This window comes from Palaemon carinicauda, chromosome 4 (genome assembly GCF_036898095.1).
Source record: "Palaemon carinicauda isolate YSFRI2023 chromosome 4, ASM3689809v2, whole genome shotgun sequence".
Taxonomy (NCBI): Eukaryota; Metazoa; Arthropoda; class Malacostraca; order Decapoda; family Palaemonidae; genus Palaemon; species Palaemon carinicauda.
In genome coordinates, this window is record NC_090728.1 from 187,196,842 (window position 1) to 187,222,993 (window position 26,152).

Sequence of the window (26,152 nt, forward strand, 5' to 3'; positions counted from 1 at the left end):
AAAGAAACTTCAGAAGAGACAGGGACCAAGGATTCCTGTTTTGATTCCCCTTGGAAGATGGAATCTTCGGGATCTTGATTCCTTCTGTGAAACCTCTTTCCTCTTTTCCGGGAGGCCATAATATGTGTTTGCGGGGAGAGGAATAGGGCAATGGTGACCTGTCCAAAAAGTTTTATTCCTTTTTTCTGCCTGTTGCGCCAGTGTGCAGGAGTCCTGGTGCGATGGCACACAGGATGATGCTGGTGCTAGTTTCTGCTGAAACGCAGTTTCCAGTGAATGTGCAGAAGAGCGTTAACAGGCAAGCGCTGGTTCTTTGTGAAGAGTTGGCGCAGGAGGGTGCTGGATATGAGAGCGCAGGTGCGCAGTAAGGCACTGTGTAGCTTTGTGCAGTCTCCCTAGAATGCGCCGAAGCGTGTGACTGGTTGCGCAAGGGCAGGTGCATTGGCGCGCGAGTAAGAGTACTATTGGCGTGCACGCAAGACCATTTGCGGGAAGGCGCGGATGACCATTGACACGCATGCGCGCGCGGAAAACCATTGGCGCGGACGTGCGGAAGACCGTTGGAGTGTGCACATAAGATCATTGGCGCGCGCAAGACTTTTGCTGCAAGCGCAGAAGCAATGGTGCGCATGATAATGCTTGCAGGAGGGAGCTGGTGATCCTCAGAAGAGTCCAAGACTGAAGTCCAAGGACTAACTGTAGCGTAAGGTAGCGCTGGTAGGTCGGCAGGTCAGCTGGCAGGACGACCAGAAACTGAGATGAGATCTTTGGAAGGGAAAACATCCATGATGGAGACCGTAAAAGGTCCACAGAAGAGTCCAGGACCGAAGTCCAAGGACTAACAGCGGCATAAGGTTGCGTTGGTAGATCGGTAGGTCAGCTGGCAGGACGATCAGGAACTGAAATGTGCCCTTTGGAAGGGCGAACATCCACCGATGGAGACCGAAAAAGGTCCATAGAAGAGTCCAGGACCGAAGTCCAAGGACTAACAGCGGCGTAAGGTTGCGTTGGTAGATCGGCAGGTCAGCTGGCAGTACGATCAGGAACTGGGATGTGCCCTTTGGAAGGGCGAACATCCACCGATGGGGACCGTAAAAGGTCCACGGAAGAGTCCAGGACTGAAGTCCAAGGACTAATAGCGGCGTAAGGTTGCGTTGGTAGATCGGCCGGTCAGCTGGCAGGACGATCAGGAACTGGGATGTGCCCTTTGGAAGGGCGAACATCCATTGATGGCAACCGTGAAAGGTCCATAGACCGAAGTCCATGGACTAAGTTGAAGCGCAAGGTTGCGCTGGTAGGTCTGCTGGTAGGATGATCAGGAACAGATGACGCCCATGAGGGCCGGTGGACCAGCAAGCTGGCCTGAGGAAGAGTCCAGGACTGAAGTCCACGGACTAAGTTGCAGCGCAAGGTTGCGCTGGTAGGTCTGCTGGTAGGATGATCAAGAACTGATGAGCAGTGAGATGCTCCAAAGAGCTGTCTCTATGAGTGGCCTCTCTCGCGAACGAGAGGAGAACACTTCGTAAGAGAGACTTGCCTAAGACTGTGCTCCTCCCCTGAAGGAAGAGAGACTCAGCAAGGGGGGAGAGTAGTCTAGGCGAAGACAGCAACAGCAGTTGGAGTCTGTGAGGTGATTAAGATGCAGGCATGTCGGTGAAAGAGGGATTTTTCTAACCGTAGATGCTTAATTGTAAGTAAATGTAACGTTGACACTTATTAACACTAACAAATGCCTTGTGTATTGTTATGTATATGAATAAATAACTCCAGACTGTATCAACTAATAATTAATAAAAACAAACAAAACATGACAAATTCGAAGATAATTTGTATTTTTCCTAACCATACAAACCTTAGCTATTTACAAAGGGTTACCTTTTAGCGTAGCTGAAATGGCGAGCCATTAGAATTTAACGAGGGTGTATTACCCCCGCGCTAGTTAGGGGGGGGGGGGGGTAGGGGAGTGGTAGCTAGCTACCCCTCCTCCCCCTCACACACAGGTGAATCCTCACTTTCACTTAGAGGTAGGACTTGTCTTGGGGGACAGGGCTGGCGGGCAAATATGTGTAAATAGCTAAGGTTTGTATGGTTAGGAAAAATACAAATTATCTTCGAATTTGTCAATTGTTCCGTAACCGAAATACAAACCACGCTATTTACAAAGGGTGACTTACCCCCTTAGAAAGGGTGGAAAGTCCCCAGCCATACTGGCTTTGGCTTTACCCGGGGACTCAGAATCCGAGTGAGTCGCACTCGAGAAAAGGAGTCCCTGCACCTCACAAGTTCCTTGCTCCGCAAGGAACCATGTGGCCTACGTAAGCTTGTGTGTGAAGGAAGAAGTGTGACCCGTCCTAGGCAGTTGACCTGGAGTTCCAGAAGGAACTCTGGGTTAGGACGTTCCCAATACCACCTCGTCAGGGTATGGGGGACGCGACAGTATTGACTCAATACTCGGAACACAAGGAAGCATGGTTTACCTGCAGAGGTTCGAGGTCAGCTATGCAGAGACCAGGATGCTGCTTCCCCGTAGAGGGGATGATGAAGAAAGAAGAAAGGGCCAGACATACTTCTTTCGTTCATGCAGACTGAAACCTGATAACAATGCCCTCAACCTTCTGCTACCTGTCCAAAAGGGAGCCTGAGGTTAGACCAGCTGTTGTGTAGCCACCACAGAGCGATAGAAAACGTATCGAGACTCCTGTGGGTCACGCCCTGCAGGAAGCGGGCTGCGAAGGTCATTAGACGCTTAAAGACTCCAGCTTGTAGCACCTGCGTCACAGAGTAGTATTACTCGATGGCGAGGGACGTTGCGATGTATCCAACATCATGCTGTAGGGCGACGTGACGGGGGAGGGTCTGGAGACAGGTCGAGATGAATGTCCTTGAGTCCGGGCTGAAGAGGTATACTGGTGACTCTCCCCCCATGTCCTCCTTGTGCTCCCAAATCGGCTGCAACTGAGGACAAACTGCAGCTGTTCCCAGCGCCAACCTCTCGATTCCTTTACTGGCAAGAAAGAGAAGGTCTTGGGACATCAGATACAGAATGGAGACTCAAAATCTTGAATGAATCGGACCGAAGGGCCGGGACCCCCAGATTCTGAGTCTAGCCAACAACTCAGGAGCGAGCCTGAATGTTGCCTTCCCCTCTTCCTTAGAAAAGGAGGAGTAGTAAGAGACCAAGAAGATTGCTTACACACTGGCCATGGCCAGAGTGAGCAGGAGACCCAAGGCAGAATACAATTCGAGGCCTGTCGTAAAGGGTCTTGAGAAGATCTCTTAAAGGACTAAAAGTCCGAGCCATGCTCCAAGTTGGAGGTCTTCCTCCGACTAGGGCAGGGACGATCGTAGCTTCGCATGAGCGAGGATAGATCCAGCGGGCAGGAAAAAGTTATTCCTTTAAGCCTGAAGGTCAGGGAAAGGCTGAGCGACAGGCTTCATTGCCGAGAGCGGAAAGGAGTTTCCTCCCGCCGAAAGGCAAAAAGACCGTTATTGCTGGAGAAGAGGCCTCAAGGGAGGAGGTATATCTCCCACGGCACCAACCACCTTAGACTCTTCACTTTGCCTGGGAGACCCCTGTGGATGACTATCGCAGATGACGCGACCTCCGTACCGCGACTGTAGCGGGTTGTCTCTTCTTGAGGAGGAAGCGTAGTGTCTCCAGGCATGAAGCCGAAGCGACGCCCCGGTTCGGGAGAGATGTCGCAGTGTGGTTGCTTGAGTAGTCTGCGCCGTGGGAGAAGCTCTCCCGGGAGTTCCGTCAGGGGAAGCAGAGGGTCCAGAAACCGTTCTGCGCATAGTCCCAGTGGAGCTCTCCCATTGAAAGGTTGACAGACAACCTGGTCTTGTTGAGACCCATTGTCCACAGACAAAAAGGAGGGAAGACGCAGGCGTCGAAGTTGTCCCACCATCACCGGAATGCATCTTGCCAGAGTCTCGGGGTCTGAGACTGGGGGGAAGAATAGCGGAAGCTTGAGGTTCCAAGCTGTCGCGATCAGGTCCCCCAGACCAGTACTTGCTGGTTACCCAAGGTCAAAGACCCCGAGGTACACTCTCTCTACGAGGCTCTGCTCGGATAGTCTGAGAGAACATTCCCCTGCCTGGAATGAGAGAGCCGATGGTGGTATTGAGAGAATCTCAATCATCCCGGTATCTCTACTGCAAGATGTGAAGGTGTGAAAATGCGTCCCCTTCTGGTTAGAATACGCCAGAATCATGAAGTCGACGCGCAACGGGGCGACTCGGCAGGAGCTGTAGGATCTGTAGAGGGGCCAGACTAAGGCCCCTAAGCCTGCCTGAATGATGGAGAGGTATCCTTCAGGTCTTGACCATAGGCCTAGACCGGAACATGCCCCCCCCTTTCCTTTGACGAGTCCGAGAACAGCATCAAGAATGTGGGGAAAGGACGAGAATATCCACTACCATCAAGAGGCTCCATAGGTCAACACCCATTGCAGGTCTAATAGTTCCGCTGGTCCCATAGGGGCCAGGAAGTCCGGTTAAACATTGCCTGAAGCCACCGGAACTTGGATCGCCCCACATGGACCTTATCCTGAGGCGACCGTTCGGACTATAGACGGGTCAATGAGGAAAGGAGAACTAGGAAACGTTCCAAGGTAGGGCTGAAAGCTCTGCTTGACTGAGAACAGGTACTGCGACTCTCCTCAGTCTTGCCACAGTCAACCGAAAGGAAGGCTCGGAGGATGTGGTAACAGAATCTGGCGTCCCCAGGTGGTCACCCATCCAAGTACCGACGTTGCTTAACCTCGCTGGACGGACGAGAAGCGGGGTTTCCAACGTGGTAAGGCCGTTGACTCAATATCATGGCCAGATACTCCAGATGTTGAGGCAGAGGAAGAGAAGGCTCCAAGCAAAATACCATGAGCCCACACTCGTGGTAAGCATCCGGAAGCTTGTCCCGGCGCTGAAGAAGGTCGAACCCGAGCCTACCGGAGTTGACCAGCCCTCCAAACAGCAGAGGAGGCGGAAGCCTGCACCTGAGCGGCCAAGAGGAAGGTAGGGAGAGTTCTCTGGGGAAACAAACCTGCTATGCCACGGCGGGATAGCCACACTGCATCATAAGCAGGAATACTTGCAGTCTAGGCTGAATTCGACGAGCACCCTGGAAGATGGAAGGAATGGAAACTGAAAGTACCCGTCCTTCCGATCCAGGGTTTAAGGAGTCCTGTCGCCTCGTTACCAGTCTGATCGATTCTGCTGGTCTACTCTGGCCGAAGTTTGTTCGACAAACTTGATCAGGGCTGAGAGGTCGACTAAGGACATTCCCTCTCAGATCCTGTCTTACAAGAAAGGATCGACTGAGGAGGCCGGGGGTGAAGCCGTCGATGATCCTAAGGAAGACCTTCGCCTAAGGTATGGATCATTCTGCCCAACCGGGCAACTCTGCTGACGCTATGGCATAGAGGTTCAGAGACACTGAATTCGCTGACAGAGACGGCAGGCGCGATATCCTTGGCTGATCACAGAGATTGTGCGGGAATGGGCATCGGGAAGCTGTCATTCGGATGAGTAACCTTAAGCATCCTCCCAGAAAAAAACCTGCAATCCTAGAGTTCGTGAACTCCTTTTAGGACTATGTCCCCCCGGGGGAGTTTCCCGTGCCATCTGTTCCTGACAGGAGGAAACTGCAATTGGACACCTTGTCCCAGTTGTCGAAGCCGATAACTTAGGCCGACGTGATTGAAAGAAAAGGGCGCTGGAGCCCTGCAGAGTCTGGAAGAAAGCGCCTTGGAGGAGTGAAAACGGAAGTCGATTTCCTCCGCACAGCCGCTGTCAAAGTCTCTGTCCTTGGGCACAAACAAACTCTTCTCAAGGATGGAAGGGTGTCTGAGGTCGTCGACCTCCACAGATGAGACACCCGAAGGAAGCCCTCAGTCAGCGCGTCCAGATGGTACAACATCGAGCTTGTCCGCAAGTTAGATACTTAACGACGAAAGGCCAAGGTGCCTGAGCTCGAGAGGAGGAAAGTACCCATGCTCTTCCTGTAGCTTCCTTGAACCAAACCTCGGGCCGTAACCGAGGAGGGAAAGAACCTGGTAAGCTCCCAGAGGAAGGGGTAAGTAGTCACCCCGTGTCCGATGGAGAAATCTCAAACGGAAAGCCCCCCCGCCAAAAATCCTTCCAGGGAATGACGGGGAAGGGCTAACCAGGTTCAGGAAAGAGGAGTGTTGCTCAGATCTCCCTTAAGTTTCTCCTATTCTTGCAAGTGCCATGCTCTGCGTTTACGGGGTGAGGCCGTGTTCTGGAAATACGCTCCAGAAGAACTCGCCAGGCTGGCCATGCTGCGAAAACCCCATTGGGAATCGTGGTCGCAATCGCCCTGGAGCTCGCGCGACAGTAATTCAAAGATTTTTCGCGTGGGCGAACGTGGAAGCGCCCATGCGCGGTAACACAAACGAAGGTGAGCGAAGGAGCGCAGGAGGGCGAGCGTGGTAGGAAGGGCGAGAGCTGGTGGTCGGCGAGCGATAACCCATAGACGAGCAATGGATACTGCAAGAAATAAGTCGACGTTTGTGCGAAGAAACACTGTAGGTTCGCGCGACGGAACACCATCCGTCCGCATGATGGAAAACCATTGGTTCGCGCGTGGGCGAACATTGGAGAGCATGGGCGCGGATGCGCATGAGCGTAGACGTGCAGGCACGTGGGCATGTGGGCGCGCAGGCGAATGGTCGCGCGGGCGCGCAGGCGAATGGTCGCGCGGGCGCGCAGGCGAATGGTCGCGCGGGCGCGCAGGCGAATGGTCGCGCGGGCGCACAGGCAAGCGGTCGCGCGGGCGCGCAGGCGAGCGGTCGTGAGGGTGGGCAGCTGGATGAGCGCGAGTCCGAGGCGGCGAACGCAAGCGTTAGCACGACGGCGAGGAAACGCGCTGCCGCGTGGGCGAGGAAGACCGCTGGCGATATGGATCAACAAGCGATCGGTGGTGAGCTGGTGAGCGCTAACGCGCAGGTTGGCGATGGCGCGTTGTGTTATGCCGACGCGATGGTCGAGCAGCATGCGTAGGTGAGCGATCGTGCGTTGGCGAGCAATATGCGAAGGTGAGCGATCGCGAGCAGTATGTGCAGGAGGGCGATCAGCATGCGCAGATGGGCGGTTGCGCGATGGCAAGCAGCCTCTGCAGGTGGGCGATCGCGCGATGGCTATCAGCATGCGCAGGGTAGCGCGATGGCGATCAGCATGCGCAGGGTAGCGCGATGGCGATCAGCATGCGCAGGGTAGCGCGATGGTGATCAGCATCCGCAGGTGTGCGGTCGCGCGATGGCGATCAGCATCCGCAGCTGAGGGTCGCGCGATGGCGATCAGCATCCGCAGCTGAGGGTCGCGCGATGGCGATCAGCATCCGCAGTTGAGGGTCGTGCGATGGCGATCAGCATCCGCAGTTGAGGGTCGCGCGATGGCGATCAGCATGCGCAGGTGAGCTAGTAGCTGGCGAACCATGTTTTTTCAGAAGAGTTGGACAACGTTGGCGTGCCATCTGTAACACACGTGGGCGAAACGGAGATCGCCGAGAGACAGGGGATCGGTGGCGAGCTGATGATCGCTGACGAGCTGATGATCGCTGACGAGCAGAAGGCTACGCGTGGAAGCCTGCGTATAGAAGAAGAGTCCTTGACCCCGACCTGAACCGAAGTTCTAGATCGCGAGGGCGAACGTGGGCGCACAGGGCGCGTAACAGGAACCAACAGGAACAGCAGGGATGATCATCATGAAAGCGCTGACAAACAGGAGAGCGCTGATGAGCAGAAGAGCGCCTGTGCGTTAACACTGAGCAGGAGCAGGAGAGAATACAGCAGAAGGGCGCGCAGGGAAACCCTGACACGTAAGGGAAGAACCCCCGTGGGAGGCAACCCTTTGCCCCGAAGGGATCGTTGTCCGCCGGGAGACAGATGTCCGTCGGAAGACCGCTGTCCGTCGGGAAGGCCGCTGTCCGTCGGGAAGACCGTTGTCCGTCGGGAAGACCGTTGCCCGTCGGAAGACGAGATCAGACTGCTGTTCAAAAAGGTGCCTCAAGCACCCTTATAGGGAGAAGAGAGGCCCTTACGACGAGGCGGACGGTGGGCCTTACAGCGAGGGAGGCCAACAGCAACAGAAGAAACCTCCGAAGAGGAGTCTCTATGAGTGTACTCTCTCGCGAACGAAAGAGAAACACTTCGTAGAAGAGACTGGTCAGCAGTGACCTAAAAGGAGCAATCCTCCGAAGAGGAGCTCCTGCAGTTGCCCAGCCCCTTGAGCGAAACTGCAGGTGTGACCGCTCAGCTCCATGAGCATAGTCCCACGAAAAAAAGGCAAGAGGAGAACCCTCCATAAGGGGAAAAACTCAAGCCTGGACAGGAAAAACTTCCCTCGGAAGGAAAGTTACCTGCCCAAGGAGGCAAGCCTCCTGAGAGTTCTAAAAAGAACTGGAGAGCTGTCCGTCGTCACGGGAGTACTTCCAGTAGAAGGAGACACGCCCCTGACAAAAACACAAGGGGGGAGGCAGCAACAGCCGAATCCCCAGGACTCAACAAGACAGCTCACACCGTTGCCATATTACAGAAACGAACTAGATCGGTAACTGTAAAAAAATAAAAGAAAAAAACATTAGTACACATTCATTCCCCCGGGAAGGCTCCGAAGAGGAATCCCGAGGGAAAGGAAACAAGATTTACACAACAGGCATGTGCCCTCACAACCACTTACACTCACAGAAGGAGAGCTGTAACCAAAACAGAATTATAACAATTATAATTATGTAACTATGTAATTATGTAATAAAAAAAAAATGAATGAACACTAAAGAAAGAACGAAAACCCCGAAAGGAATCGTTCTACAAAGCTGAAAAATCAACAAATACAATTAGATTCATAAACTAATTGAGACAAACGTACGGCGTAGCAACCCCCCCACACGGAAAGGAAGCTACAAGGGCGTAGTAACACGTAGTAAAAGGGTGAACGACCTCAGAGAGAGAGAGAGAGAGAAAGACATAAGTCAAACTCGATCGCCACCCATAGCGCCGTGGCGGCCAACTGCCGAGGACACCACGTGGATAAGTACACTACACACACAAATCTGAAAAGGAAACTTACTGATTTCTATACTCAAATATGTATACAAACATGAAAACATGTTTACATATATATTGAGTAAATGAAAAGTAAGCGATTAAGTAAAGACAAAACAAACAATGGCTGCCAAGAGAGGACCAAGACAGAGACGTCTGTCACAGTCCGAGCCAAAAGTGAAAGTGGGGATTCACCTGTGTGTGAGGGGGAGGAGGGGTAGCTAGCTACCACTCCCCTACCCCCCCCCGCTAACTAGCGCGGGGGTAATACACCCTCGTTAAATTCTAATGGCTCGCCATTTCAGCTACGCTAAAAGGTAACCCTTTGTAAATAGCGTGGTTTGTATTTCGGTTACGGAACAAATGGCAAATTTCAATTATTTCCATTGTTTACGTTTATCAGCTGATCGAGGCAAACTACCAAAGGATACTTTTTTATTTCCTAAAAGAAACAATTATTACTTGACTTGAACTAACATTTTCTAATTTAGCATATTAATCTAATGTTGTATTTGAAATCATTGCTCAAAAGGAATTGATCGTTGACATCGTGAACATGTTTGTGAACGTGCGTGCACCCATGAGTAGCATATGCAGCTAGCGAAGGAATCAGACCTTCATTAGTAGTACGTGCTTGCCCTCGTCTCGTGGGCGGGACAGGCACATCTGTAAGCGAATACTTGTTTGCTATTGTTCGTAAACCTAAGCACGAAATGATAACATCCCATATGGAATAGAGGTTTGTGGGAATAACCTAAAAGGGTTAGGTCTCATGAGGCCTGTGTCCTGAGGACATGACAGGGTGAGGTGGAGATCGCAAAGGGTCAGAGGCTGACCCCATGTGAGTGCTCCAATGAGCTCTCTATCCTGTAGGGAGGAGAATTCCGAGATGATAACCCCGGAGGATCATGTTTCCCGAGACTCGTTGTGGCCTGGGGGCACAATGATGGAATGAAGCAGCCGCAAGCAGTCAGCAGGCATCCCCATTTGCTACAATAACGCAGAGTGGTCTGTCTTACAAGCCTCATTGTATTGCTGCAGGTTTCCACTTCCCTGGTAAGGCCTGGCGGTTGTATAGGCAAGCGCGCAAGTGCAACTGAAGTAGCCCATATCAGAAGGGAGTTGGCGAGCACTGTATTGCTATCTCGCATGAATAGGTTAGAGGAGCTTGCCTAGACCCTCGTCTGTGAGCAGAGCTCACTAATTCAAAGTGTCTGGATATTGCTCTCTCGCATGAAAGGGTTTGTTTGCCCAAGCATGAAAAGAACACGAACACTTGCCAACATTCCCAGAGAGAATTAGCAAGTTGTCTAACTTGTTCCAGAAGGAGGCACAAGCTCTTATGGTGGCAACCAAGGCTGGGAAAGATTTTCCTGTGCGTTGACGCACAACAAGAAAAACAGACTCTTCCCCTTAACGGGAGGAAAGTCCAAGGCGGGGTCCCAGAAGACCTGGCTTCACAAAACTCCATGAGCTTTTTTGTGCCTATAGATACTACCGCTAGAGAGTTATGGGGTCCTTTGACTGGCCAGACAGTACTACATACGACCCTTCTCTCTGGTTACGGTTCTTTCCCTTTGCCTACACAGACACCAAATAGTCTGGCCTATCCTTTACAGATTCTCCTCTGTCCTCATACACCTGACAACACTGTGATTACTAGACAATTCTTCTTCACCCAAGGGGTTACCTACTGCACTGTAATTGTTCAGTGGCTACTTTCCTCTTGGTAAGGGTAGAAGGGACTCTTTAGCTATGGTAAGCGGCTCTTCTAGGAGAAGGACACTCCAAAATCAAACCATTGTTCTCTATTCTTGGGTAGTGCCATAGCCTCTGTACCATGGTCTTACACTGCCTTGGGTTAGAGTTCTCTTGCTTGAGGGTACACTCGGGCACACTTTTCTATCTAGTTTCTCTTCCTCTTGTTCTGTTATAGTTTTTATAGTTTAAATAGGAAATATTTATTCTAATATTGTTACTATTCCTAAAATATTTTATTTTTCCTTATTTCCTTATTTCCTTTTCTTACTGGGCTATTTTCCCTGTTGGGGCCCCTGAGCTTATAGCATTCTGCTTTTCCAACTAGGGTTGTAGCTTAGCATTTAATAATAATAATAATAATAATAATAATAGTGAAAGGCAGCGGCTGCAAGCAGTTGGCAAGGCTCACCATATGCGGCAATAGCCCAAAGGATTATAGCATACGAGACTCGATGGGAGAAGCGGCGACCACAAGTAGTCAGCAGGCACCACCATTTACGTCAATGAGCCCAAAGAGATATTGCTCATGGGACTCGTTATACCCTCGGGGCACAATGGGAGAGGCGGTGAACGCAATCAATTGGCAGGCATCGCCATCTGCGGCAATAACCCCGAAGGGTTATAGCTCACAAAACTCGTCGATGGAGAGGGTGCGACCACAAGCGGGATAAGGCTCACGAGACTACATGTAGTTGTGAAGAGGAGCTCCATGCATCATACTTTGCCTTACCTCAAAATGCTAGGCTCAGGCTAGGCCCAAGCATCATAAACTACAAGTTGTGAAACGTAACCATAGTCAGTTCCTGGGATCTACTAGAGAGGATAGCCCGACACATAACCCTGAGGGGAACCAGTCTGAAACTGCTCTTGTTTGTAAGCTGGAACTGCAAGAACAAAGGGTGAGTAGATGCAGAGAGTGCTGCAGATAAGGGCAGGAGAACTCTATCGGTGCAATAACTCCAGTCTAGGAGGAGAAGACCATGGTCAACCACTGGGGAGGCAGGTGTGCACTCCTGATATGCCTCTAAATGTAGCACTCTCAAGAGGCAGCGATCTGCAGCTAAAGGCATGAGAACTCTATTGGTGCATTACCCCCCAGAGTCTTGGAGAGCAAGACTGTAGTTCACCTTTGAGGAGGGAGATGGGCTCCCTCTGTACCTCTGAATGTAGCCCCTTCAACGAGAGAAACTGTCCCGGAGGTAGGTGCCGTTGCTTTACTTGGGGAAGCGACGATGTCCGCACCTAAGGGTTGTCCAAGGGTCTGTTGGTCATCATTCTACTCATCCGTTCTCAAATGGGGAGGAAACAAGACGGAATGAAAATGACAAATTCGGAGATAATTTGTATTTTTCCTAACCATACAAACCTTAGCTATTTACATGGGGTATTACTTTCGGCGTAGCTGAAATGACGAGCCATTACATTTTTAACGAGGGTTTACTAGGTAGGGGAGGGGTAGCTAGCTACCCCTCCCCCCTCACACACCGTTGAACTGATTCACTTCGCTTAGAGGTAGGACTTCACAGGGGACAGGGCTGGCAGGCAAGTATGTGTAAATAGCTAAGGTTTGTATGGTTAGGAAAAATACAAATAAGCTACGAATTTGTCATTTGTTCCGTAACCGAAATACAAACCACGCTATTTACATAGGGTGACTTAACCCTTAGGTAGGGTGGGAAGTCCCAGCCTTACTGGCTTTGGCTTTGACCGGGGACTCAGGATACGAGTGTGTTGCACTCGAGATAAGGAGTCCCTGCACCTCGCAAGTAGCAAGGAACGTGCGGCCTACATAAGCTAGTGTGTGAAGGAAAGAAGTGTGACTCGTCCTAGGAAGTTGACCTGAAGTCCTTTAGATGGAAATCTAGGCTAGGACGTTCCCAATACCAACTCGTCAGGGTATAAGGGACGCGATAGTATTATATTAATACTAGGAACACAAGGCAGCATGGTTTACCTGCAGTGGTTTGAGGTCAGCTGTGCAGAGAACCCAGGATGCTGCTTTCCCCAAGAGAGGGGAGGATGAAGAAAAGAGTAAGGGCCAGACATACTTTTTCATTCATGCAGACTAAAACCGGGTAACAATGCCCTCAACCTTCTTCTACTTGTCCATTAAGGAGCCTGAGGTTAGACCAGCTGTTGTGCAGCCACCACAGGGCCGATAGAGAACGTATCAAGCCTCCTGTGGGTCACGACCTGCAGGTAGTGGGCTGTGAAAGTCGTTTGACGCTTCCAGACCCCAGCTTGTAGAACCTGCATCACTAAGAAGTTTCTCTTGAATGCCAGGGATGTAGCGATGCCTCTGATATCGTGTGCTCTCGGGCGACGTGACGGAGGGTCTGGATTCAGGGAATGGTGGATGACCCTGCGAATCCAAGCTGAGATGGTGTTCTTAGTGACCCTCCTCATCGTCCTTCCTGTGCTCACAAACAGGCCTTGCACTCTAGGACGAACTGCAGCTGTTCTCTTAAGATAGAACCTCAGACTCCTTACTGGGCACAGTAAGAAATGGTCTGGGTCATCTGTTACAGAACAGAGACTCGAAATCCTGAAGGAGTCGAACAGTGGGTCCGGAACTCCAGGATTTTGAGTCTTAGCAACAAACTCAGGGACGAACCTGAACGTTACCTCCCCCCATCCCCTTGAATGGGCGACGTCGTACGAGAGACCATGAAGTTCACTGACTCGCTTGGCCGAGGCGAAAGCGAGCAGGAACACCGTCTTCCAAGTCTTAAGAGACCTGAGGACACAAACCACGTTCCATGGAGGAGGTCTCACTTCCGACTGAGGGCAGGTAAGCTCGTAGCCTCGTATGAGTAGGGAAAGTTCCAGCGAGGAGGAAATGTCCATTCCTTTCAGCCTGAAGGCCAGGTTTAAGGCTGAGCGATAGCCTTTCACCGCCGAGACCGAAAGGCGCATTTCTTCCCGTAAATACACAACACCACGACACCAACCACAGAAGACTCTCCACTTCGCCTGGTAGACCCCTGCAGATGACTTTCGCAGGTGTCGAGACATCCTCTCCGCAACTTGTTGCGAAAAGCCTCTCTCTGTGAGGAGATGCTGGATAGTCTCCAGGCGTGAAGCCGAAGCGATGCTACGGCTTTGTGGAAGATGTTGCAGTGTGGTTGCTTGAGTAGCTCGTGTCGTGGAGGAAGCTCTCTCGGGAGTTCCGTCAGGAGCTGCAGAAGGTCCGGGAACCACTCTGCATGATGCCATAGCGGAGTTATTAGGGTCATTGACAGGTTGACCGATAGTCTGGTCTTGTTGAGCACCCTTCTCATCAGACAGAACGGTGGGAAGGCGTAAACGTCGATGTTGTCCCACCGTTGTTGGAAGGCATCTTGCCAGAGTGCCTTGGGGTCCAGGACTGGGAAACAGTACAGCGGAAGCTTGAAGTTCAAGGCTGTCGCGAACAGGTCCACCGTCGGGAACCCCACAAAGTCAGGACTTTGCTGGCTACTAAAGGATCCAAAGACCACTCGGTACTCACTATCTGCAATGCTCTGCTCAGACTGTCGGCGAGCACATTCCTCTTGCCCGGAATGAAGCGAGCCGATAGTGGAATCGAGTGGACTTCGGTCCATCTCAGTATCTCTACTGCAAGATGGGATAGCTGTTGTGAAAAGGTACCTCCCTGCTTGTTGATGTAAGCCACCACCGTGGTGTTGTTGCTCATCACTACCACAGAGTGACCCGCCAGGATCCGTTGGAACTGTTGAAGTGCCAGATATACGGCCTTCATTTCTAGCAGATTTATGTGGAGGTACTTTTCTGATTCTGACCATAGGCCTGAGGTCCTGTGGTTCAGAATGTGGGCCCTCCACTCTTCTTTTGAGGCGTCCGAGAACAGCATCAAATCCGGGGGGAGGACGAGAAGATCCACTTCCTTTCGAAGGTTTTCGTCCGTCACTCACCACTGAAGGTCCGTCCGTTCTGCAGGGCCCATAGGGACCAGGATGTCCAGGGAATCGGGGCCTTGATTCCACCGGGACTTGAGCCGCCATTGCAGGGATATCTTCCTGAGGCGGCCGTTTGGAACTAGACGGGCTAAGGAGGAAAGGTGACCTAGGAGACGTAACCACGATTGGGCTGGAAGCTCTTCTCGTCTGAGGAAAGGATCTGCGACCCTCCTCAGCCTTGCTATCCTGTCGTCTGATGGAAAGGCTTTGTGGAGATTGGTGTCCAATATCATGCCTAGATATACCAGTCGTTGAGATGGAAGCAGAGAAGACTTCTCGAGATTTACCATGATCCCTAGATCTTGGCAAAGTCCCAGAAGCTTGTCTCGGTGTCGAAGAAGGGTCGACTCCGAGTCTGCCAGGATGAGCCAGTCGTCCAGATAACGAAGGAGACGGATGCCGATCCTGTGTGCCCACGAAGATATCAGGGTGAACACTCTGGTGAATACCTGGGGTGCTGTGGAGAGACCGAAACAGCACCTTGAACTGGTAGATCTTGTCGTCTAGGCTGAATCTCAAGTACTTCCTGGAAGACAGATGGATTGGGATCTGGAAGTACGCGTCCTTCAGGTCCAGTGTACACATGAAGTCTTGCGGTCTCACTGCAAGTCTGACCGTGTCTGCTGTCTCCATGCTAAACGGAGTTTGTTTGACAAACTTGTTCAGGGCTGAGAGGTCGATGATGGGTCTCCAGCCTCCAGACGCCTTCTTTACAAGAAAGAGTCGACTGAAGAAGCCTGGGGAGCCGTCGACGACCTCCTGGAGAGCATCCTTCTTGAGCATGGTCTCGACTTCTGCCCGAAGGGCTGGCCCCTTTACCGATCCCATGGCATAGGAGCTCAACGACACTGGATTCGCCGTGAGGGGAGGAAGAGATGTCGTGAACGGGACGCGATATCCCTGACTGATCACGGAGATCGTCCAAGAATCGGCCCCGAGTTGCTGCCACCTGAATGCGCAACTTTGTAGGCATCCCCCCACTGGTGGACATGCAGGTGGATAGCCAATCCTAGCATTTGCGGCCTCGGCCACTCCCTCTAGGATTCTTGCCTCCCTTGGAGGACTTTCCGCCCTTCTTGTCTTTGACAGGAAAGGGCTGCTGTTTGGACACCTTCGTCTTTGTTGCCGGCGCCGATTTTGTCAACTTGGACAGGCAAGGTTGTTGGGGTGCTGGAGGTTTGTAGGGCTTAGATGTAAGAGCCCTTTGAAGGAGAGAATCATGGTTCGATTTCCTCCACCTCTCAGCTGCCTGTTCCACATCCTTGGGCTCAAACAGGCTCTTTCCTAGGATGGAAGAGTGTCTGAGCTTGCAGACATCCACGGGTGGGGACCTTTGCGTGGAACCTCTCGGTCACCGCATCACGTCGTTTCAAGATCGAGTTTGCCCACAAGTTCGAAACTTGGTGGGCCAGAAACTCGATGGTGCGTGTGCCCGAGAAGAGGAAGATCTCCAGGGCCTTCCTGGTGCTTTCCTTGGAAAGATCCTCGGAACGCAGCAGGATGCCCAGAGACCCAAACCAGACATCCAGCCACGAAGTGGCCTGCATGGCACACTTTGCGACCTTCTCCTGAGTCAGGATCTCCGTTGCCGAGAATGTCACCTGCCGGTTGGAGAGTCTCTCAAGAGAGACTCCCCTGGTAAGCTATTCCACGGAGCGGTGAAGAGGAAGAGCTAAACAAGGCTCCTCGATGATCTCGAAGTACCTCCTCTGTTGGACACGAGGAGGTGGGAGGAGCTTGTTACCAGCAGAGGAATGGCTGGAGGAGGCGAGTTCCGAAAGATGGCCCTCAACCTTATCTCTGGCACTCTTCACCCCTTGGGACCAAGGCAGAGCCACACTGGCCTTAGAGGGTTTTTGAGTGCCATAGACTTGGTCCAGGACCGTATCCTTGCCTTCACGAGGGGCGGTCTCGGGGTCCTTGAACTTGTTGAGATGCCTCATCAATGTCAGGACCTGCCAGAAGGCGTACTCTGAACCATGCTGCTCTCCTCCTGGTGAATTGGCAGCAAAGTCCCCTGTCCCCAACTGCTCTACTTGGGGGGACACGTGGACGTTCTCCTGGGGTCTCGCTGGCTCTGGTCGAATCCTTGAAGAAGACTTCAGGACGGTCTTCGAGTCCTTCGGTTCCCTTCTAGGAGGGATGCAGGACTCCAGCAAAGAAGTCTGAGGGCTCTTCTCCGCCCCAATACGCGACGATTCTCCTACTCGTGGTGGGGTCTCTCCCATTGGTGCGGTGGGAGAAGGTCTCACCTCGGTAGATTCTCCTGAGTACGGAAAAGCTTTGTCCACAGGAGGAGAGAATGTCTGAGGGGGGGAAGGAGCCTTCCTTACAGACTTCTTGGGGGCCAGTTTGACACTAGAAGAAGTCACCACGAACTCTACGCCTCTCTTCCTCTTCAGTGGGGACGCTGGTTTGAGACCCAAATCAGCGAAGGCGGGCTTAACAGCCTGGACGACAGCTCTGATAAGGGACCCTAGGCTGACGACTGATGGACACAGTGTCAGAGACTCCCACTGGAGGGAAGGGGCTCGGGCGATCCTTTGGAGTAGACACCGTAGGGCCTGCCTGAAAGGAAGAAGAAGAAGAATGGTGGCTAGACCTCTCTGAAGACTTCCCCTCCTCCTGTGAGCGCGCTGTTCTGCTGCTCGCACTGCGAAACCCGTCGGGAATTGCGCTTGGGGTCGCGCTGGCGCTCGTGCGATGGACAAATCACAGGTGGTTCGCGCACGAGCAAGGGGAAGAAGGGGCGCGCGGGCGAGGGTGCACGCGGCCGTAAGGGCGAGCGTTGGCGGCCGTACAAATGACGACGCTTAGGGCGAGAAGGTGAGCGATCATGCTCAGGAGAGATAGCGCGTGGGCGCGTAGGAGACCTTCAGCGAGCAGGATTGTGTGCGCGCGGGCGCGCTGAAGAATGCTTGCGAGCAGGCAACAGATCACGCGGGCGCGCAGGAGATCGCTGGCGCGCGGTCTGGAGCAGGCAGCTGGAGAGCAGGGCCAGCAGGAGTAGAAGAGCGTACCGGGGGCTGCTCGTGGGCGCATGCAGGAGACTTTCCATGAGCGCGTGGGAGTGTAGTGTCTCGTCCACCTCTGGAAGGGCGCGAAGGCGAGCTCCGAGAATGCGCAGGTGATCGCGGGCGAGAAGGAGAAGGAAGTGTCTTCTTGCCTGTCCCCAGATCCGGGGATCGCGGGCGCGCGGGCGAGCAGGAGAAGATCGCTAGCGAACTGGAGATCGTGGGGGCGCAGGAGATTGTAGGCGCGCCTGGCGCTGGCGAGTAGGAGATCGCTGGTACACAGAAGAACGCTGGCGCGTAGGCGAGCACTTATGAGCAGGAGAGCACTGGCGAACAGGAGCACGGTGACGAGCAGGAGAGCGCTGACGAGATGACTCTGCCTCTGCTGCAGGAGATCGCAGGCGCGCAGGAAGGTCCTCAGCAACAGCAGGAGAGTGCTGTGCGCTCGTGGGCGAGCAGGTGAAACCTGGCGCTGAAGAGACTTGCTCACATTGTGAGACAAGTCCTTCTGCCCCGAAGGGACTTTAGGCCATTAGAAAACTGGGTGCGTGGGCGCCCACAACGCGTCAGCTTCCAGGAACGGAGAAGGAAGGTCCACAGGTCTGGCAGGCGTTGGAGATCGCGAACGATCTGCAGAGAGGTCCAGAGATGCAGCTGCGACGGTCAACTCACGTCGAGGAGGAACCTCTGCGGGGGACGTCAAGGGCGAAGAACCGTAGAGGCGCCTCCTAACTCCCTTGTAGGAAGGAAGGAAGGCAGGACTCTACGGCGGAGAGGAGGGCGAGCCTTGCAGCGAAGATGACCTCTAGGAGCAGGCACACTATCGTCAGTCCTCCGAAGAGGAGTCTCTGTCAGTGAACTCCCCCGAGGGGAAGAATCACCCACAGGAGAGACCGTTGGACTCAGCTCCTCCCTCGAAGGATGTTCGGAGGGGGGAACTGAGCTTTCAGCTACATCAGCAACCAAGGCAGGGGTTTGACCCGACACGTCGGAAGCCTCTGCCACAACAAGGTCGACGATAGACAGAGGATCTACCTCCGCTATCACCGGCGACTGCTTGACAGCTGCTCCCAACTGGATCAAGTCAAACAGGGCTTCCCTGGAGGGCGAACCCTTAAGCCCCAAGGAAGCCCAAAGCTGCAATAAATCATCATTAGATACAGATTTATTAATATCCTCCCCTGGAGGAGCTGCCTCGCTATGGGAGGAAACTCCCTCTCCCGAACCCCGAGGTTGGTCAACAAAAGAATGGCCTACGCTACAACTCACCGGCCTCTTACGAGAGACCGATCGAGTGGGAGCTTCGAAGGAGGTTCGGGCAGTGGAAGAAGAGTCCTTGGAACTTTCCTTCTTCAAGGCAACCCTTGAAGGAGAAAGATCCTGCTTAGACTTCTTGCGTCGCCGGGAAAACGTCTCCCACTGGGAGGTAGACCACTTCCTGCACTCACTGCAAACTTTGTCTCTATCACACCGTTGACCTCTGCAGTACGGACACAAGGTGTGAGGGTCCGTCTCGACCGCCGACATAAAAGTCCCACAAGGGCAGTCGGGTAAGCCAGGGCACTTCCGCATGATAGAGGTAGAGGCCAACTTCCGAACACACTCTGAAAGAAAAAGCAAAAAAAATTAAGGCTGTCAAAACGCGATGGTGAGGTAGACACGTCTGACCGTCACACGAGCCAAAAGTGAAGTGAATCAGTTCACCGGTGTATGAGGGGGGAGGGGTAGCTAGCTACGCTAACTAGCGAGGGGGTAGTAAACCCTCGTTAAAAATCTAATGGCTCGTCATTTCGGCTACGCCGAAATTAATACCCCATGTAAATAGCGTGGTTTGTATTTCGGTTACGGAACAAAGGCAGTTTATTAAGGTTTAACGAGAGAGAGACATTACATCTAAGATCTCCCGAGCCAAAATAAAAAGTGACAGGTTTTCACCAGCTAATTACCAGTGGGTAGTTTTATCTCACTAAAAAGTCTTTAGGCTAGCCTCAGATTTTGCCAAAATAATATCCACTGTAAAGAAAGAAATGGTTTGTAATAGGTGACAGAAATTTTAAGGTGAAAATTATCAATTTTTTGCAAAGCTACCATAGTTCAAATAAACCGGTCCAGTTCTAAGAAACAAAAACCAATATCTCTGGTTCACATGGCTGGCCTACTACACATGAATTATCAGTTCCTGCCTGAATGTGCATAAAGCAAGGATACGCTTTTTTTTTAGAGCATGTCTGGAAATAGGAGATGAAGTACACACTATAATTGCAATCAAGCCGTGATGAATTTAATTACAAAACAACTTACCTTTCGTTAGCATTTTTGGGAGGGTTGCGCAGGAGGTTGATGAAAGCAGTTCTGTGTCGCTGTAGTGCCAAGTCAAGATTGTGACTAGCTTCTAAAGCCTCCGGAGTGCCACCACTTGTTGTGCTTGTCAATACGGCATGTTGAACAGCTTGGTCTAGGGAGACCATAGACCCCCAAATACCTTTACCTGTAAAACATGTTCTTGAATTAATAAATCATATAGGATATATGTTATAAAAACATGTATACTTAATATTTTTAATTACCTTTCATGACACAAACCACACAATAACCAATAAGCTTCATAAATTCTATTTTCTTTAATAAAAAGAAGATAGGGATTATTGATGAACCTTTTTCATACTTAAGTTGTAAATACATTACATGCAAAAACCCCAATGAGTAAGGTCTCAGTATCCTAGGTTAGGTTAATGGGAGACTTTGGATTTAGATGTTAACTATATTAGCGTATGCACACGTCTCCAATTAAATAATATAAAACAGAACTGGGTAATTTATAGAACAGAGGACTCTCCAAATACGCCTAGACCTAGTAGAGGAAAGGGGGGGGGGGTTAGTTAGAGGCATTAAGACTTACTAGTAAGGACAACCCGATGTTAAGGTCAGGTGGGAGCATTAAATGTTGCATCATAAATCTGATTTAGTAAAAAGGAAAATAATGTGTGTAAGTATGGTAGCGGCCACCAGTATGTATTATTATGGCTAACTTAGAATACAGCAGTGTAAGGGGGGGGGGGGTCGCAGGACATAAGCCCCCCCCCCCTACCGATAGGTAAGAAGATAAGGAAACGGCTTGTAGGTTAGGTTCGGGGGGGGGGGGGGGGGGGGGGGAGTTTAGGTTAGTTGACATCCGTTTTTAATCCACACGGGAGGAACTGGCCGCTGATATACAAAGGCTCCGGAAATAATTTCCCAGGAGCCTTTGTATATCAGCAGCCAGTTCCTTCCCATAATCATAGAAAATTCAAAATTAACTTTAATGTGAAGAATTTGATGCCAAAGGTGATTGTAGTTCGTTGGGACAGGGTAAGATAAGAGTACGGCAGTCTAAGGTTACGGCACCTAGGTTAGGTTAGGTGGAGAACATTAGGTTAGGTTGGTTAGGTTAGGTTAGGTACGGTTAGGTTATGTAGGAAACATTCGGTTAGATGTTCTTGTCTGTAAAATGTGGTTTTTCACTCTGTCCCAACAAACTACAAAGGCTCCGCACAGCCCTTCAAATAGAAGAAAAAAATTACCAATGGACTATATCGCAATTACAAGGCTGTTAGCCTAGACAGCTTAACCTATAGAAAAACTTCTTTCCTTAAAGATTTTCACGGTACCAGATTTTGTCCAAATTTCACTTGCATTCTTAGTTTTTAATGCTTTATTATCATTAATAGGGCCGTATTATCTATTTATCCTCGGAGACTTGATTAGATTACGGCATTCTTACATGCCGGAGAGTACCATTACACATGGAAACCTCTCCCGTTAACTATCTCTTTACGGAAAAGTCGTTGTTATAAAGGCTTATCGTTACATCATACATTAAATTAATGATATCAGCAACACTAAATTAACATTACTATATATGAAACTTACTTGTGGTAGACATTATTAACTGTGCATTGTATTTCACTTTTGACAATTCAAAACGTTGGAGAGTGAACGGCGGGACGGGCAGCGAGTATCACAACAAAAAGATATTCTACCTTACTGTAGCAGTATTCCATCAACGAGTTTGAAATATATTAAGTTTTCTAGTATATAACTTGCATAATACTAATAAATATAATAAAATATAGCACATTAAAGTTTTTTAAATTAAGTTTTCTGGTGTAATTCCCATAATTAGATGGATATATTTTCTAATTCAAAGCAGTAGAATAATATAATTATCATAGATCTATGCTAAAGTTCGTAATACTGTATTGTTTTATCATAGATATCTATGATATTTTATGATTTCTGATATCATTATAACCCAGAAACTCCATTTTTTATTAGTTTGGCCAATTAGTTTTGTATACTACATATTTTGGAGGTATCAACTTCCAGAATATCAACAAAAATCTTTACATTTTCACTCCATAACACAGATTTCGCTTGTTAGTACTTTGACGAGTTCTGTATATAATCATTCACATGCTAGATTCCACTACCTTGACAGAACATTAAATTGATAATCAATATTCATTATCTAAAATTATATATAATCTTATATATTAGGGTGGAAAAACTAAGCAAATAATTATTATAAAAAAAAAAAACATTTAAAAACATGCATCATCTTGTGACACGAGCAATTTAACAGTACTAAGTCAGCGACAGCCAGTTTCATATACGACATGGTTAAACATGAATAGCCTATTATATAATAACCTTTCAAGGTACTTACCATATTTACGGGCTGCCAAAGGCAAGAGCCCGTGTCTTACACAAGGTAAGGCAATCTGCACACAATACTTACCGGTTCATAAACTTAATGTTGATTAGTGGAGCCAAAATACAATAAATAATGTTGCAAAGAAATGGCACCCTATAGCCTAGACTATTCAGTAAATTTCCTCTTGAACTAGAAAAGTATATTATTATTATTATTATTATTATTATTATTATTATTATTATTATTATTATTATTATTAGCTAAGCTACAATCCTAGTCGGAAAAGCAGGATGCTATAAGCCTAAGGGCTCCAACAGGGAAAATTAGCCTTGTGAGGAAAGGAAATAATCAAACTAGAAGAGAATTAATGAACAATTGAAATAAAATACATTAAGAATATTAGGCCTAACAACATTAAAATAAATCTTTCATATATAACTGTAAAGAAATAATAGAAAAGAGGAAGAGAATTAAGACAGAATAGTGTGCCCGAGTGTAGGCTACCATCAAGCAAGAAAACTCTAACTAAAGACAGTGTAAGACCATGGTACAGAGGCTATGGCACTACCCAAGACTAGAAAACAATGTTTTGAATTTGGAGTGACATTCTCCTTGAAGAACTGCTTCTCATAGATTGAGTCTTTTTACCCGTAGCAAGAGGAAAACAGTCACTAAACAATTACAGTGCAGTACTTGACCCCTTGAGCGGAGAAGGGTTGTTTGGTAATCACAGTGCTGTCAGATATATGACAGAGGAGAAAGCGGGTAGTAATTAACCCAATCACATATCTTTCACAAACATTCATGAAAACTGATGAATAGAATTAAAAAAGGAATTGACTTTATAGGGCACACAAGATGGATCAAATGAAGGTCTAGAAGAGAACATCCGAAATGGTGTAATGAAAGGAATATAAGAGGATTAGTCATTGTTCATATTACAAAGCTCACTAACTTAGAAAGTAAAGTCTTAAAGATTCAATCTTATTATAATAGTTTCATCTTCTTACATATGACGATCTACTGAATAGATATGGCGAATAGATAGTAACTCAGAAATAAAATTTAGGCTAAAGCCATTGCTAAAAAGGTGTAACAGAGTAAAGTTATTGTTTTTTGTACCTTCAGAGTTCCAACTTGAGAGTATTTTGTTTAGGAAGAATGCCAGCTACTGTATATCATTGACGTTTTAGGCACCTTCTCCCTCTATCTCTCTCTCTCTCTCTCTCTCTCTCTCTCTCTCTCTCTCTCTCTCTCTCTCTCTCTCTCTCTCTCTGTCGACCAGAGACAATTTCTTCAGAGGGAGGTGTCAAGGATGTTGGGTAGGTGAGTCAATATCTTTATTCAATGCGATAGAGTTATAGTATTTTAAATAAGTAAAGGATACTAGCATATAGGCTACACTACATTAGCTGTTGCTAAAAGGAAAAACCAACTCTAGATCCCGATTAAATAGAAAATTTATAATTCTAAATGATTTACCCTATTATTCTCCCCTTCATAAAATTAGTATGATTCTTGGCCTTGATATACTTCTTTAGATGTAATAGGCGAAATTTTAGTGAAAATAATTGGTTTCAGAATGTAGGCTAAATGTTTTACTTCCTCCCTAATCATCATTTCCTCCTACGCCTATTGACGCAAAGGGCCTCGGTTAGATTTCACCAGTCGTCTCTGTCTTGAGAATTTAAATCAATACTCCTCCATTCATCATCTCCCACTTTACACTTCATGGTCCTCAGCCATGTAAGCATGGGTCTTCCAACTCTTCTAGTGGCTTGTGGAGCCCAGTTAAAAATTGGGTGAACTAATCTCTCTCGGGGAGTGCAAAGAGCATGCCCAAACCATCTCCATCTACCCCTCACCATGATCTCATCCACATACAGCACTCAAGTCTTCTTCTTCTTCTTCTTCTTTGTCTACATCATTTCCCACTTCTATGTGGGGTCGATGTTTCTGGTCAGCTTTCTCCATCTATCTCTGTCCCACACCTCATCACCGGTTAATCCTTTTGATCGAAGGTCATCCTTGATACAGTCCACACACCTTCGCTTTGGTCTCCCTCTCCTTCTCGTTCCATGTACCTCCATTTCCATTACTCTCCTCCCAATATACTGTTCATCTCTTCTCATGACATGACCGTACCACCTTAGAATACTTTCTTGGATCTTATCTGATAGTTTTCTAACTCCTGTGGTACCCCTAATGCTGAAATTTAAAATATCGGGCAAATTTAGTTTTCGTTAATGTAAAGCAAAAGCTCTCTTTTGTGTGATATTTCTATTACATATATTGGATTAGAAGTGAAGTACTATGAAAGTATATTAGGGTGTTTCATAGTGGTTTTCAAGTTTCTTTTTTTATTTTTTTTTTTTTGATGAGGAAAAAGGTTCCAAATAAGTTGGCGAGAATATTTGTCATTTATAAAGATAAAGGTGATACAAGTGACTTTAAATATCATAGAAGTATTACAGGAAAAGTGCACCATGGGATTTTGTTTTAGAAGAAATGATAGGGGAAGAGCAGCAAGGAAGAGGGTGTGTGAAAAAAGTGTTTCATATGAAACTAGAGGAGCACTCAGTAGAGCGCAGACATTCGCCGCGGCAGCTTATTTCTCGACCTTAACCTTTGACCTTAACATGTATTTATTGACGTGGATTTTCATACACTCCTGTATGAACCTTTTTTGAAGTCTCTGTGACAACGATGTCCAAACTTATAGCTGATTACGTGAATTGGACATTTTGGTTGACCGTGACCTTGACCTTCCAAAATTTGATCATTTCCAGATTTTTAACTAACAATTAATCCCTGCTAGTTTCATTACTCTACGATTAAAATTGTGGCCAGGAAGCAGTTCCTCCCCAAAAAACACACACACGCACACACAAACATGGGGTAAAACATAACCTCTTTCCAACTTCATTGGCGGAAGCAACAATTATGTGAAGATGGGAAGTAAAGGGAGAAAGGCGTCGAACTTGTCCAGCAAAGAAAAATAAGGGGATGTGAGTAATTATAATTTCTTGTAATGGAAGTGAAGCAGATTTTGGGATATTTCAAAAGATGCTTGTTTTGCGTAAAAGTGGATTTGAGACAATAATTGTTATGACTCCACAGCTGTTTGATATCTTAATGGATGGAATGGTGCAAAAGGTAAGAATAAAGGACAATTAATGTAAGGGTAAAATTGTGCTATAAAAAGAGTAGGGAACATAAGGTAGAATTGTGTATTTTTGCAGATGAAATAACAATATTTGTGACAGTGAAGAGAAATTGCAGAAATTGGTGAAATAACTTAAAAGTGCTTGCAAAAGGAGAAAGCTGAACGTAATAGCAAGTAAAAGTAACGTATCATAGGGTAAATTGAAACCTAGATAGTAGTATGGATTGTGTAAAAATGTAAACAGTTGATTCATTGAAAGGGAAAATTCAGGAGTAGGCCTAAATAGGTTAAATGATGATATTATAGGCTAAACGAGCCAAGTAAGAGGATGTTTGCACAAGACTGGACAGACACTTGGTGTCTAGGAAGCCAAGGTACGAATGAAAGTAAAATGGGAATTTTAGATAATGAAATAAAAAAAAAAAAGTTAAAAACTTAGAGGCAAGTGGAGGTGCTAAAATAGTATGTGAAACGATCCATCGAAGATATTTTGGATG

At 48.6% G+C, this 26,152-nt stretch overlaps 1 protein-coding gene across 1 annotated transcript in view; it reads right to left on the reverse strand.

Annotated features, from left to right (window-relative positions):
* Positions 1 to 21,824, reverse strand: part of Nup205 (nuclear pore complex protein Nup205) — a 39,043-nt gene extending 17,219 nt beyond the window's left edge. The window contains exons 1-2 of the mRNA XM_068372874.1: positions 21,706 to 21,824; positions 20,098 to 20,284 (exon numbers count right to left, since the gene is read on the reverse strand). Of these exons, the coding sequence (XP_068228975.1) occupies positions 20,098 to 20,284; positions 21,706 to 21,718 (200 nt within the window). The 5' untranslated portion in view covers positions 21,719 to 21,824. The remainder of the gene's footprint in view (positions 1 to 20,097; positions 20,285 to 21,705) is intronic.
* Between the last annotated feature and the right edge of the window lie 4,328 nt (positions 21,825 to 26,152).